The 14673-nt window shown below is 38.6% G+C and overlaps 3 protein-coding genes across 3 annotated transcripts; all 3 read left to right on the top strand.

Moving 5' to 3' along the window:
* Nucleotides 1-1956: 1956 nt before the first annotated feature.
* LOC137572988 (zinc finger protein 250) lies at nucleotides 1957-5318 on the top strand. The gene is made up of 2 exons (XM_068284849.1): nucleotides 1957-2937; nucleotides 4518-5318. Exons 1-2 carry the CDS (start codon nucleotides 1957-1959, stop codon nucleotides 5316-5318), a joined length of 1782 nt encoding a protein of 593 aa, XP_068140950.1.
* A 373-nt stretch (nucleotides 5319-5691) lies between these two features.
* On the top strand, nucleotides 5692-6262 carry LOC137572987 (V-type proton ATPase 16 kDa proteolipid subunit c-like). Its single transcript, XM_068284848.1, has one exon. It carries the CDS (start codon nucleotides 5708-5710, stop codon nucleotides 6260-6262), a length of 555 nt encoding a protein of 184 aa, XP_068140949.1. The 5' UTR covers nucleotides 5692-5707.
* Nucleotides 6263-6524: 262 nt separating this feature from the next.
* Nucleotides 6525-10698, top strand: stc (nuclear transcription factor, X-box binding stc). The gene is given in 6 exon segments (XM_068284512.1): nucleotides 6525-7161; nucleotides 7228-7950; nucleotides 7953-9754; nucleotides 9829-10183; nucleotides 10239-10383; nucleotides 10414-10698. Coding segments are annotated over 5 exon segments (3321 nt in total). The 5' UTR covers nucleotides 6525-6822; the 3' UTR covers nucleotides 10341-10383; nucleotides 10414-10698.
* The last annotated feature ends 3975 nt before the right edge of the window (nucleotides 10699-14673 follow it).

Below are 14673 nucleotides of genomic sequence, written 5' to 3'. Positions count from 1 at the left end.
CATATAATGAAAGTTATAGGGGCAAGTCCAAGGGCATTCCAACAGGAACATGGAGTATCGAAGGAGGAATGTAACTTATATTAATAGGTTAAGAATCTCTCAGGAAGTTGGAAATGGAGATCAAACATAAAGAACTCCAAAATCTCGGGAACTTTTAGAGCTATATTAACAAAATATGGTATATAAAATCTACGCAGATCAAGTAAGTTTCAAAATCACTTTTTCCCAAAAATTTAAAAAGGTTTTAATGCAAATGGGACTGAAACTAATCGTGTAAGAGGTTGGTCTATTATATTTATCCTTGCAGGTACGAATCTTAACCGCTTTAGTAGGCTCACAGGACATGCAGGATGTGTGGACAATATCTTTATCTAGTTTAATATTTCATATCTTCCCTTGTTCTTTTTTAGTCATTTGTGATTTATGATATTCCGGAATAAAACCCTTTTAACTTATAAGTAACTTTATTAAAAAAAGCTAATAAATCTAATTTAATTTTTATGTATATTTACTTTTCTTAAAAAAAAAAATGAACCAAAAATGAAAAACATTTTGATCTGATGTTGGAAGAACAGAAAATGCATTAAGTTCTTTCTAAAGAATTTTTGACGAGTCTGGAAATTTGGTGTTTTGTTTTTTCTGTAAAATTTATTTTCTAAGGATATACCTATTTGCCCAGCTCAAAGGATCAAGATAAGAGCGTTTCTGCTAAAATAATATATTACTTAATTCTCATTTAGAGATTTTTAAATGTGATTTCTTACAAATTTTATGCTTTTAGGCTTTGCTCCTCCTCCAGAGGCCCCATAGGCTCAAAGGACTTTGGTGTTTGATTAATCTTATTTCGATCGTGGATAAAGTTTATTAACTTTTGTATAGTTCCAGTGACGTACTATTTAAGTTATGTTTTTTGAAGTAAATCGGGCACTTGAGGCAATATCGCAAATTTAACAGTTTAAGAGCGAAGGTATCCCTTTTCTTCCTAAAAGGATCTCGCATATGGAAACTATAACAGTTTAAATATCGGAAAATTTTTATCTTTCTCAAAGGTTTGCTACTATATGCATAGTTCATTGATCTGGGGGAACTAAAAATATATAAAATATCTTTCTGAGATGAAGAAAAAAAAACAACGCAACTCCTTCATTAACTACTCTGAATTTGTTATCCTTGTTCTATTTATCTTAAATTCCTATTTTGCTCATAATCATAAACCAGTAGCTTCTTTTTTAGTTCTAACTTCTTAAGGCATCTCATGCATTCCATCTGATAAATATTATATAAGTTAGTCGTCCTTCCCACACTTGCTTATGAAAGTTATCCACATCCATTCCAGGTGTATGGACATAACCGTAAGATTCACACATGCCAACAATAAGACCAACAACGAGAGAAGAAATACATTTTCAAAAAATTTAACGATGCGCACATTTTATTACCGCAATTAATTACAAAAAAAAAAAGACACACAAACACACAAACAACGGCAGAGACTAACAAAAATCCCAGTCAGTTTAGGCCAGGAATCCAGAGAGAGCAAGAAAGAGAGACTCCTTCAGTGATCTTTTGCCAGAGATAAACTTTATGATAGATGTGACTAGTAAAATGCTACTACCAAATGGTTCTAGAGATAGCAACTCTCGTAATTGGAGGTGCTACAGTTTGTCTCTGCTTAATTGGCAGAGAGTCAGAAGAGAAGAGAAAGACAGAGAGAGAGAGAGAGAGGGAGAGAGATTTTCTCCAAACTGATCCAGCAAACAAAGTGAGAGAGAAGAAGTGAAACCAGTTTCTTGACCAATTAAAATCAACGAGAGACTTGAACGAAAAGATGTTGTGGTCCCCAAACATTGTAGAAGTCACAACATTTCGAGTTTCGACGCGTAGCGCGACAGTTGCAAATCGCTAAGATTATTTTTAACGTGGTCTATGAACGAATCCGTAACAAAACCAAAAAACATGGGTTTCAAGCATGCTATAATGCAGCGTACTTATGACTTGTCACCATTGTCACCACCAACAGCAACAACAACAGCAACTGCCACGACAACGGCTCTGGCCATTCAGCCAAATGCAGCATCTGTGGCTGTTGCCGCTGCAGCAGCTCCTGGCCAAATTACAGACTTTAGCATAAGTCGCATATTGGGCAAAGAGAAGGAGATTACAAAGAAGATCACCTCGGATATATTGGATCTCTCAAAGGGTAGTCAATCACCAAATCCACCAAAGCCAATTGCAGCACAACCAACAGCGGCATCACCCATTGCCACCTCAGCTCCGTCAGGCAATCCCTATTTGAATGCCTATTCACCAGACTTTTTGGCCATGGCAAATGCCACCAAATTCTATGCACAATTCTTTCCACATCTATTGCCGGCCTATGCGGCGGCAGCAGCAGCTGCTGGTTTAAATACGCCACCCACTTCGCCCTATCAGCAGACCCAAACCCAACACCAGCAGCAGCATCAGCAACACCAACAGAAACGTTATTTTGCTCCCTATGTGATCAATGGCAGTTCCCAGACACAATCCTACGCACCACATACGAAATCTTCTACAGCCTGCACAAGGCCGGATTGCCTAGAGTGCTTGGATTACTACAAACAACTTCAATCCGTCGCCTATAAGCACCCGACCCCATTGATATCGCCAGCAGCCTCATCGGCAAGCAGCACAAGCAGTTCACGTCCTGGTCGGCAGGATCTTCACAATCTAAATCTCAATCATCTCACCGCCAGCAGCACAAATATCTCACTGACCACAGTGACCAATCTAAGTCTGAGTACTAGCCAAAGTGCGGCATCTGTTGCCCTCCTACCCAAGCCTCAAGCCGTTGTCAGTGCCGTCGGCATGGGAGTTAATAATACAGCCTCCTCTGAAGAGATCAGCTACAAGTGTCGCATATGTGACAAAGTTTTCGGATGCTCAGAGACATTACAGGTGAGTCAAGGAATCCCATTTTGAGAATGGAAAAGTGAAAAATAATATTAGAACCCATATAAACATGGAGTAGTTATTTGAATGCTCCAGCTTCGGTCTTTGCAATAAGAGTCCTATGAACATATCCCAAACTAGACTCCCCATTCCTAGGGGCCCCCCCCAAAATTGCAGAATTTTGAATAATTTTTAACATTTTTGCGGCTCTTTATGTACTCAACAAATGAGACTTCGAATCCTTATACTAACAAAATGCCTTTATCCGAAAATTACTAAGTATAAGTGAAGCCGTAAATCTTGATTTGTTGATGGGAACCTGTCCGAACATAATTTCGAGATCCATTAGTTGTTTAAATACTTTAAACTCATTATTATTCTGAAGTGTAGTAAAATAATTTCTAAAAAATGAAATAAGCGTAGCCCTGGCTTTATTTTCAATTTATTGGTCTAAGCCTTTTTCTTAAAATCAATTATAATAACCAATAATAAGGAACATTTGCGGATGTGTAAAGTTAATGTTAAAGTTAAATAAAATAGGATAGATCTCATACAAAATTGTCAATATCGAACATTGAATAAGTTCATAATCGGGTTTTCGAATAAATCAGAACGACTTGATTTTGAAATCTTTTGGGATTTAAATAGTTTGGAGCGATTTACGTTTGAACTCAATTCTAAAGAAAAACTGTTTTTTAAATTATTCCACTAATATTTTTTCAACAAAATTGAAATCTACAATTCTTGGATATAAAAGATTTTGTTGTTATATTTATTAACAATAAAGTGATGAATTAAAATCTATCAATGATAAGTTAAGTCAATATAACAACTTCGTATTTAACTTAAAAAAATTATAGCTTCTATTTAAAATTCTGCAAATCAAATATTTCTTTGACTATATCTAATTGAAACCAAATTCAAAATATTTTGAAAACTTCAACACATTTTAATACAAAGTGTTTAGAGTCGTTTATGAAAATGATTTTTTTAACATTTATTTGTCTTATTCTTATTTTCATTTTTCTTTTTTACTAAAAATTAATATAGAAGTTTTGAAAATCACAAATCCAAATTATTAATATAAATTCTACTTTAATTTAAAAAAAATGTTCTGTAAATTGCCTGTAACCTGTTTTTTTTCGAGCAATCTGATTGATCAAGAAATGAGCGAAAAGGGGGCGTGTTAACATTTAGGTTAAAAGGCGGAGTCAACCAGTTAAACCGTTGAGGGAGTGAGAAAAAGAATGACAGGTAAAAAGCAAGACAGGTGTAGGTATAGTCCAAGTGCTAGAGCGAGAGAGAGAAAGAGAGAGGGAAAGAGTCTTACTCTTCTTAGGTCGTTGTCGTGCCAACGATTCCACATGCAAATCTCAACCAGATGATCAGAGTATAAAAAAATGGTGGGCCACCGTAACAGAAGCAAGAACTGGTTTTACGCATGGGTGCAGATAGGCACACACACACACACACACACACAGGCACGACAGAGTGTGTGGGGGACTTGATGTTGGCTAACAACAAAATGGCCTACAACACGCGAAGTAAACTCAAAGTAATATGGTTTTTTTTCTTTTGATTTGCAGAATCATGAAAAGACGCACAAATCACCGCGTTATGAATGTTCGGATTGCGGCAAAGGATTTTCCCAGTTACGAAACTATAAATATCATTTGTCCGTTCATCGTGGCACCAAGGAATTCGCTGCCGAGTGTCCTGAGTGCGGGAAAACCTTCAATGACAAAGGCTATCTGAGTAGTCATATGAAAATTCATCGAAATCGCAAGGAGTACGAATGTCCTTATTGTCCCAAGTCATTCAATCAACGTGTCGCCTTCAATATGCATGTGCGCATCCATACGGGAGTCAAGCCTCACAAATGCACCGAATGTGGCAAGAGATTCTCGCGGAAGATGCTTCTTAAGCAACACATGCGCACCCATAGTGGCGAGAAGCCGTATCAGTGTTCCGTTTGTGGCAAATCCTTTGCCGATCGTAGCAACATGACCCTGCATCATCGTCTCCATTCGGGCATAAAGCCATTCAGTTGTCCACTCTGCCCGAAAGCCTTTACCAAAAAGCATCATCTAAAAACGCATCTCAACTATCACACTGGCTGCAAGCCCTATGTCTGTCCGCATCCCAATTGCAATCAGGCCTTCACACAATCGAGTAATATGCGTACCCATGCCAAAAAGTGTCAATATCGACCATTGGATAGCGCTCCAGCAGGCACATATCCTATGCTTGGGAAGAGTCCGAGTCAAGGACAAAGTCAAGTGCCTGCCAGTCTATCACTGGCCACATTTGCCATACCTGGACCACCACCATCAGCGACCTTTCCGCCGGCACAGCAATCTCTGCTCAGTAATTTGAGAACATTTTGAGGTAAAACTGAATAGAAGTCAGGCAAAATCCTTCCTATCCAATTTGTAAATACATATTTTAGTTTAAATTTTACAATCTCAATTTTGACCCCATTAAGGAGTTTATTTAAAAACTTTCTCAAGCAAGGATAATTGCTATCTTAAATTAACTATTGATAGACTCTTTTTTTTTCTCCTTTTTTAAAATTAATTATAAATTAAAAACAAGAAATCACAAAATGAGTAAGTAGTATTTAAGTTTGAAGTATTATCTCAAATCTAGTTGACTAGTTTTTATTTGTCATAAGCTTGACGTCTTTATGTGATAAAAAATTAAATAAACAATTAATTGAATTCGATTAACTAAAACGCTAACAAAGTAAAAACAAAAAAAAAAAAAAAAATTCATCATGTTGGAGTGGAATCCGGAGGAATTGCAAAATCTTCTTACTCCTCTGAATAAATGGGATACTACAATGGAGATACGAAATATGGAATATTATCCCTTATATGGACCTTTCTATGGCGTCATGGGTGTTGCTGCGGCCATTGTCTTCTCTGCCTTTGGAGCGGCTTATGGCACTGCGGTTGCTGGCACTGGAATTGCAGCCACTGCTGTAATGCGTCCTGAATTGATCCTGAAATCCATTATACCCGTTGTGATGGCTGGAATAATAGCCATTTATGGCTTAGTTGTATCCATACTGATCTCTGGAAGTTTGGACACTGCAGAAACGTATTCATTGGCAAAAGGGTATATACACTTGTCGGCTGGTCTCTCGGTGGGCTTTTGTGGTCTGGCAGCAGGCTATGCAATTGGAGTTGTCGGTGATATTGGAGTACGCAATACGGCTCAGCAGCCAAGATTATTTATTGGCATGATTTTAATTTTGATTTTCTGTGAAGTGCTGGGTCTTTACGGTCTCATTGTGGGCATCTATATGTACACCGTGGAAATTGATTAAAATAAAGATTTAACAACAGACCATAAATAAAATGTTATTAAAATTGGTAAATTTAAATTTTGGAGCCAAGGGCTGGCAAAATGTTTAGTGTTGCCAGAGTTTACGCAGCTAACACTAGCGGAAACACATATCGATAACAGTTTTGCTTCGATAATGTCGACTACGATAATTAATCGGCATTTGCTCGATATTAGATTGTGCGCCGCCTATCGGTCGGGTTTGCTATCGATAATTTAACAAATTGACAAATCTCATGTAATTTTGTTGCAAATAGTTGTGAAATTTTAGCATTTAAAACTTGGTTGCGGTTACACATTGAACTAGCTAACAATTTGTTTAAACATTCTGCTTGCAGCTACAGAACAACCAACAGCAAAGGGAGGAACAAACATCAACAACACTTTTTTTTCGCCAGCGTGGGCATTGGTGGAGAGGAAGAAGAAGAATAAGCAGTGAGCAAAGCGAAACGTAGGGAAAAAAAGGTTGAAAAAAAAGGAAAGTTAAGACTGAGCCGACCACATCAACAGCAGCTGCTGGCCAGTAGCAGCGGTGGTCCAACAATGGCTGAATACTGGCAACAAATCACCAATGGTGCTCGAGGAGGAGCCACCGCCGCATCCGGAGTTGGTGGTGGTTCGAATGAATCACCATTATTAACTGATAGCTATGGCCATGAGGGAGCGTCAATGTCAAGCGGCAGCACCCATCATAATCATAATCACAATAACAACAACTATGTGAATTTTAATCAGTTCATAATGCAACATAATTTGGGAGGTGGAGGAGGGGCTCCTAATGCCGTTCCCGCCACTATACAATATCCTCCGTACGCAATTGGTGGCGGTGGCGGAGCCTTTGGACTGACACCTCCGATGGCTGTATCCAATAATTTTGGACAAGTGAGTAACATTAATCAAAAGTGCCTCTTTTCCTGATTGTTAAATTTATTTCTTCTCTTGAAATAGTTCCATCCACAGCCATTTTATCCATCATATCAGAATGGCGATGGCATTGCCCCATCATCATCATCATCAACCGGATCCAATGCCGCCGCGTTTGGCAACAATTATAGTAACAATGTTAATCAAACATTTGCCGATCTTTATACTCCATTTGGCAACAATCCCTTCGATTTTAGTGCTTCCAAACTGCAGGCAACAGCACCCGAATTTGTGCCACAAATGGCCAAATTAAATCTGGAGGAGACAGCTCCAGCAACAACTACATCTACGAGAGCAACAATGAATGGTAATAGCACTGCCAGCCAGCCAGAAACTGCCATACAGAATACAGAAGGAACGTCTTCACCATTGAGCCAGAAATCACGTTCAGCCTTACCACCACAGCCGCCACCGCAGGCGCTTACGAACGATAGAGATCGTGACAGGGATAGGGAACGGGGAGATCGAGATCGGGATCGGGATAGAGAGCGTCCTATTAATTCACGTCAGCAGCGTCGTGTGGATTATCGCGACGAGCGTGAAGATCGCTATGATCGTAGTAGCAAAAAGCCACAGAAGCAACAACGTTATGACAATCATCGTAGTAATAAAAGACGCGACGATTGGAATCGTAATCGTGATCGTATAAATGGTTTTCAACGGGCAGTCGAAGAGTTGGATACCAGTAATGAGAGTAATCAACCATCACCAGAGAAACACCAACAGCAGCAGCAACAACAACAGCAGAACAAATTTCCCCTCGAAGGGCAGCTGATAATGAGAAGCTATCACAGCGAGAGAAATTGATCCGTGACATTGAGCAACGTCGCTTAGAATGTTTGGTCTGTGTGGAGGCCATTAAATCGCATCATGCCACATGGTCATGTCAGAATTGCTATCATGTGTTACATTTAAAGTGTACCATCACCTGGGCCAGCAGTTCCAAAGCGGATAATGGTTGGCGTTGTCCAGCCTGTCAGAATGTGCTGCAAGAAGTGCCCCAGGAATATTTATGCTTTTGCGGCAAACTAAAGAATCCTCCCATCAGTCGTAATGAGCTGCCCCATAGTTGTGGTGAGGTTTGCTGTCGCATTGAGGGTTGTCCACATGCCTGTACTTTGCTGTGTCATCCCGGCCCGTGTCCCCCGTGTCAGGCCAATGTGGAACGTAGCTGCGGCTGTGGCCGTTCCAGCAAAATCATGCAATGTTCGATGAAAACTGAAATTAAATGTAATGAAATATGCGACAAGCTGATGAATTGTGGCGAACATCGTTGTCAGAAGGAGTGCCATGAGGGCAAATGTGAGGCATGCGCGGAGCAAGTGGAACAGCATTGTCATTGCGGGAAACAAGAGCGAACGGTTCAATGTACCAAGGAGAATCGCGATAAGCTAAGCTACTCATGCAAAGAGAGTTGTGGCAAACCATTGCTTTGTGGGAATCACAAATGCAGGGATTCGTGTCATGCGGGCCAATGCCGTCCCTGTAAGCTGAGTCCCGAACAAATCACTAGTTGTCCTTGCGGCAAAATGCCTGTACCGAGCGGACAACGCACCAGCTGTCTGGACACTGTACCCACTTGTGAAGGCATCTGTTCGAAAACTTTGCGTTGCGGCAAACCACAACATCCGCATCAATGTGGCACCAAGTGTCATTTGGGCCAATGTCCGCCATGCCCCAAGCAAACGGCTGTGAAATGTCGTTGTGGTCACATGGACCAGATGATCAAATGCCGACAGCTGTCCACCCGTGCCGATGATGCCCGTTGCAAGCGACGCTGCGTCAAGAAACGCAGCTGTGGCAAACATAAATGCAATTCGGAATGTTGCATAGACATTGATCATGCCTGCCCGTTGCCCTGCAATCGCACTCTCAGCTGCGGTCGGCATAAATGCGATCAGCCCTGTCATCGTGGCAATTGCCCGCCGTGCTATCGTAGTAGTTTCGAGGAGCTCTATTGTGAATGCGGTGCCGAGGTTATTTATCCCCCAGTGCCCTGCGGCACTAAGCGTCCCATGTGCAAGCGTCCTTGCTCGCGCAGTCATCCCTGTGAGCATCCGCCGCAGCATAATTGCCATTCGGCCACTTGTCCGCCTTGCATGATATTCACCACAAAATGGTGTCATGGCCAGCATGAGCAACGCAAAACCATTCCCTGCTCTCAGGCTAGCTTTAGCTGTGGGTTGGCCTGTGGCAAGCCATTGCCGTGCGGCCGTCACAAATGCATCAAGCCGTGTCACGAAGGCCCATGCCAAGCAGCTGGCGAACAATGTCGTCAGAGCTGCCCTAAACCTCGTCCGGGATGTGGCCACAAATGTGCAGCCGTTTGCCATGAAGATGCCTGCCCTGAGACGCCATGCAAAGAGCTTGTCGAAGTGCAATGCGAATGCGGTAATCGCAAACAGAATCGCAGTTGCCAAGAGCTAGCCAGGGAGCACAGTCGTATTGCAACCGCTCAGTTGGCCTCATCCATGGCCGAAATGTCGCGTGGCAATTACATGGAACTCAGCGAAATTCTTGCACCAGCCAAGACCAGCAAAACCAATAAAACGTGAGTTGATATAAACTAAATTTAAATGTAATAGACATTTAATTATTAAATACTCTCTATCACTCCTTTTTTAGTTTGGATTGCAATGATGAATGTCGTCTGCTTGAACGCAATCGCCGCCTGGCCATTGCTTTTCAATCTGGACGCAATTCAGAAACCCAACCGAAATCGCTTACAAAATACTCGGAATTTGTGCGAGGTTTTGCCAAACGTAATCCAGCGCTTACAAAAAGTGTGTACGAGACATTGACCGATTTGGTTAAATTGGCCAAGGAGAGCAAACAGAGATCAAGAAGTCACTCCTTCCCCACCATGAATCGTGAGAAGCGTCAGCTAGTGCATGAGCTATGTGAAATATTTGGCATTGAATCGGTATCCTATGACAAGGAACCCAATCGCAATGTTGTGGCCACTGCCCACAAAGATAGAGTAAGTTGCAAACAAATTACCAAACAATCTTCCCAACTAACAATTGTTTTTCTAGTGCTGGCTTCCAGCCACAAGCATTATGGAGGTGCTCAACCGTGAGTCTGGACAACGTCGTGTTCCTGTGCCTAGTAACAATGCATGGAGTCTGAAAAAGTAGCATCCCGAACACGAAAAACAATCAACAAACAAGCAAAACAAAACAAAAATCATTTCACAACAACAAAACAAAATGATGATGATCACGATGCTAATGAAACTGATGATGAATGAATGAATGTTAAACAATGAATGAAACTTGAATGAGAAAACCAAATGAAAAAATGTAGAAAAAAAAGAATGGAAACAACTCTGCAAATGAGAGTGTAATTGAAGAAAAGCCTATGAAAATGTGAAATGCTGTTAAAAATCAATCTTGTTGTATCATGAATTTATGTAAAGTTGAAACATTTTTTGACTACCTTGCATATAAATAAAGAAAAACCAACAAAAAAAAAGGGCAGTAAGTAAAGCAGAAATCATAAATGTTGTTCTTGATTTAAAAGATTTGTTAAACTTTTCTATAAAGTGCAAAAAAGATCATTTTTATACATAACATTAGTTAATAAAGCCATAAAGATGGAGCCTACTTATTTGGTATTTTAAAACGTCGAAAAATTAGTCTAGCATCTTAGCATGGTTATATTTAAAGGTTCTAAAAAAATCCTAAAAGTTAAACTTGAATGTATGAGATATTACTTTTCTTTGATGGATTACATACTAATCATCGACTAGACTCAGACATGTTTCGCTTAAAACTAGTAGTTTTAAGAAGGAGGACAGTGTTTAGAAATATAGTGACTAGTCTTGTGTATATCATGTGAAGGTGACATGTTTTTATAGAGGAATAATGTAGGAAACTTGTAAGCTTCTTAAACTAACTTCACACTGGATACTAAATAAATTTATTGACGGAATTACGATTTTAGTTCCTCTCGATTTATAAAGACTGTCTACGACTCTTGTGAAATATGGTAAGTTAAACCTTAGTTTTAGTAATTCGTTTTTGCACCTTTAATACCGCCTTTAGTAATTTGTTTTCACGTTCAATTTTCGGATGTGATATTGTGAGTAGTCGTCAATATATTTTTGAAAATTATTAATTTGTTTTTGAACGATCTTGGATCAAAACAAAAAAAATTATTTCTTAAGTTTTGACTTTTATTTTTTTAAATATGCTTTATTGGCTTTTCCACAAGGAAAAGAATTGTTCTTTATGCACGACAAATAAATTAATTAGACAAATTATAATTCTTATATTTTCTTATATTCTTATTTTTAATTATAAATTATAGGATATTAATATATTTATAGAATTTTTTATTTTTATGAATTTTTAGACCAGAAGCAAACCTATTTAGCTTTCAGAGCAATCAGCTTTTTGTATGGATTGAAAAAGCTTTTGCAGCTTATCTTTTTAAAAATAGACTGTTATATTATAAATGTTGAATTTTGTTGAGGTCTGAGTACATCATTTTGAAATTAGTAAATTAAGGAATAAGATATGATATGAAAAAGGGTTTCTTTTTGAATTTAATCACCATATAATTATGGTTTGATTTCAATGTAAAAGATATTAAGGTAAAGTCTTCGATAATCACGGCCGATAGAGTTTCTTTCTGGATTCCTTCTGGATGTTCCTGATTGACATCCAATGGCATTATCATGATTCTTTTGAACGATCATGAATTACAATTGTCTTATTGTAATTTATGACACTTGATATTGGGACGTTGCCATTCATACAAAATAAGAAACTTTGCGTGAAAAATAATAACACATTTGACAAGTGACCCATTTCTAAATAAACATGTGTTGATTTTAATTTTCATTATCAACGATTCGCGGTATATAGGGACGCAAATCCGTTTCCATGTTTCACTTGTGCATTATTTCTCTATTTTGTTCTGACTCTAACTCTTCCAGCCAATATTGTGACAATTAGTAGTGACATGTTATGTGGAAGAAGTATGTATGTATTCATAAAGGCCAAAAATCAGATACCCCTTAACCCAGAGTTCAACCGGAAACCTAACAAACCGAAGTTAATTAAAACTCTTAACAGAATATAAAACTTAAGGGTTCCACATGTCCATTTGATTAATTAAAGTATAGGCAAAGGCAGCACTCTAAAGTAGAGTCACTTTGGGCCCCAGAAGCTGAGGAGCACCTTCTCCCTTTCTCTCTTCCTCTCCGTCTCTAGTAATGCTTTCTAGCCTTCGTTCTGGGCTATGGGCACGCTTCTAATTTGTTGCCATTGCCGTTGCCATTTTCACGAAAAACAATAAGCGGCATCAGGGGAATAATGCCAAAATAAAGATGAAATGTTACGACAAGCCAAAGTCAAAAAGGAGCAACACTGGATTAGAACGCAAAGTGAGAGAGAGAGAACGAGATGAACCATCTCGAACGCACTCACGCATACGGCCATCCCTTATGCCATATACTCTGCATCATGGCCAAGAATGAACAGAAAACCGTCGAGAAACGGAACAGCCAAGAGTCGTATACGTATATGAATATAGACCTGACATAATGAGCCGCCTATAAGCGAAATGGCTGCCATTCCCATACCCATACCCATTCCCATTCCCAACCTCGCCGCCTCCTCATCTTCAGCTTCTTCTTAAGATGTGTGCGTAATTTGAATTTAGTCTGCTTGGGAGTTTATTAACAAATACAAAGAAACAAAAAAAAAAAAAAAGCAGAAAAAAAATGAGAAGAACTGAAATAAAGAAACAACAAGATGTAGGCGGGAGCAATGAGCACGCTCTAAGAAACAAACACACAGGGAATGGGTAAGGAAGCTGCTGCTTCTGAGTCCCCCTTAGCCAGGGATTGGGGAACGGGGCGCAAATGAAGCCGCGTCGAGGTCGGGTAGAAAGGGGGTAGAGAATACCATAATTCCACAGAGATTAAATTGTGGTTCCCACTCTTTATTCCACATGAAGGGGCTACACAGGAAAACGTCGCTTATGTCGCGGCTTGGACTAAAAACAGAACAAAATGAAATGAACACGAAAAAAAAAAACAAAAAACAAAATGGGAAGGAGTTCATTTTGGGTCAGTTGGGGGCAACTGCAAAGTGCCAGGGGGGCGGCATATTAAGTATGTGGCAAGGGGGCTGCGGCGGCATATCAACTGGCATGTGTAATTTAAATTGAAATGAAAACGATTTGCAAAAGTGGAATGTTCTTATCTACACAAATTCTAATTATGTTAAATGGTGATGGGTTATGGAAAGGGATGAATTGATGTGGGGTGACTTAAGAGTTACTTTGATTATTAAGTAGACTTCAAGAATTTAATAAAGATCCTTATCCATTATCTTTTTTAATGCATTAATGTATACAGGGTGTATTAAAAGGAGATATTTATTTACCTGAAATAGGTGACATAATTTATTACTTGATACGATTCTGTTATGGATAGTACCTAGACTAAATATAGTTATATACTATAAGGTATGATGTGTTTATATTTAAATTATAAAGAGTTTAACTTCACTCAAAGTTGTTATGTGTCTTTGGGATCCTTAAGATTTTAGAAGAAAGATAATGAAAATCAAAAAACAAGAAATATAATTTAAAATTGTTATACAATTTTTTAAATAAAACTTATAACAAATTCAAATCATTTTAAAATAGTTACCCTTTCTGTATAAACCTTACCCTAGAATACATATCTCACATTATTCACATCTTTAATGCCTTAAATTTTATCCTAGTACCAAGCTAAAGGCCTTAGATTAGTCATAAGAAGTAACAATTTTAATCTTCCTTGCAAAAATGGTTATATTTATAGAAATATAAAAGCACTTCCGATTATACAAAGCTTACATATGTAAATACATTTATATTCTTCATCAGAAGTTTATAAAGTCATGTTCGTCCGTCCGGTTCAACGCAAACTCCTTCTAGACAGCTAAAGTCTCGGATCGGATCACTATATCTTATTGTATCCCATCCTTTTAAGTATAAGCTAATCTTTTATTACTTTTAATAAGTATGTTCCATTTTTTTTGTTTAATCCTTATTTATGCCTAACACGAATTAGCTCTTGGGTCAGAGTGGGCATCGGTTGGATACACTATCTTTGCTAAGTGTCATTTTAACAACTTGCAGAATTCCATATTCTAAAATTTCCCAAAATATCACCAACATAACAAATTAAATTAGTACTGGGTCAGTAAGCACTGTTTAATTTTAGGGATTCACTTCTTTAAGTAATTCAAATGGGTTTAAAGAAACTTTCCAAACCATGTATTATGTTAATTTTTCCTTATATCTTACTTTATCTGAAGAGAAAAAGACACATACCACGCGAATCACTTCAGTATCTAATGGTCAATACCAATACCATGAGCTTTGGAACAAAGCCAATAAGAAAAAAGCAAGAGAAAAACTTTAAATGAACATGCTGAAGTTTTTATACCCTACCAAAGTCTTAAATGT

This window comes from Drosophila tropicalis, unplaced genomic scaffold, assembly GCF_018151085.1.
Source record: "Drosophila tropicalis isolate 14030-0801.00 unplaced genomic scaffold, ASM1815108v1 contig_393, whole genome shotgun sequence".
Lineage (NCBI taxonomy): Eukaryota > Metazoa > Arthropoda > Insecta > Diptera > Drosophilidae > Drosophila > Drosophila tropicalis.
The sequence above is the reverse complement of the archived record's forward strand: the minus strand, read 5'-3'. Positions and strand labels throughout refer to the sequence as shown.

Bases quoted from the DNA above. Each gene is read 5' to 3' on its own strand.
- LOC137572987 (XM_068284848.1), top strand. From the start codon at position 5,708: ATGTTGGAGTGGAATCCGGAGGAATTGCAAAATCTTCTTACTCCTCTG.
- LOC137572988 (XM_068284849.1), top strand. From the start codon at position 1,957: ATGGGTTTCAAGCATGCTATAATGCAGCGTACTTATGACTTGTCACCA. The intron at 2,938-4,517 runs GTGAGTCAAGGA...TTTGATTTGCAG, and splicing joins GATGCTCAGAGACATTACAG to AATCATGAAAAGACGCACAA.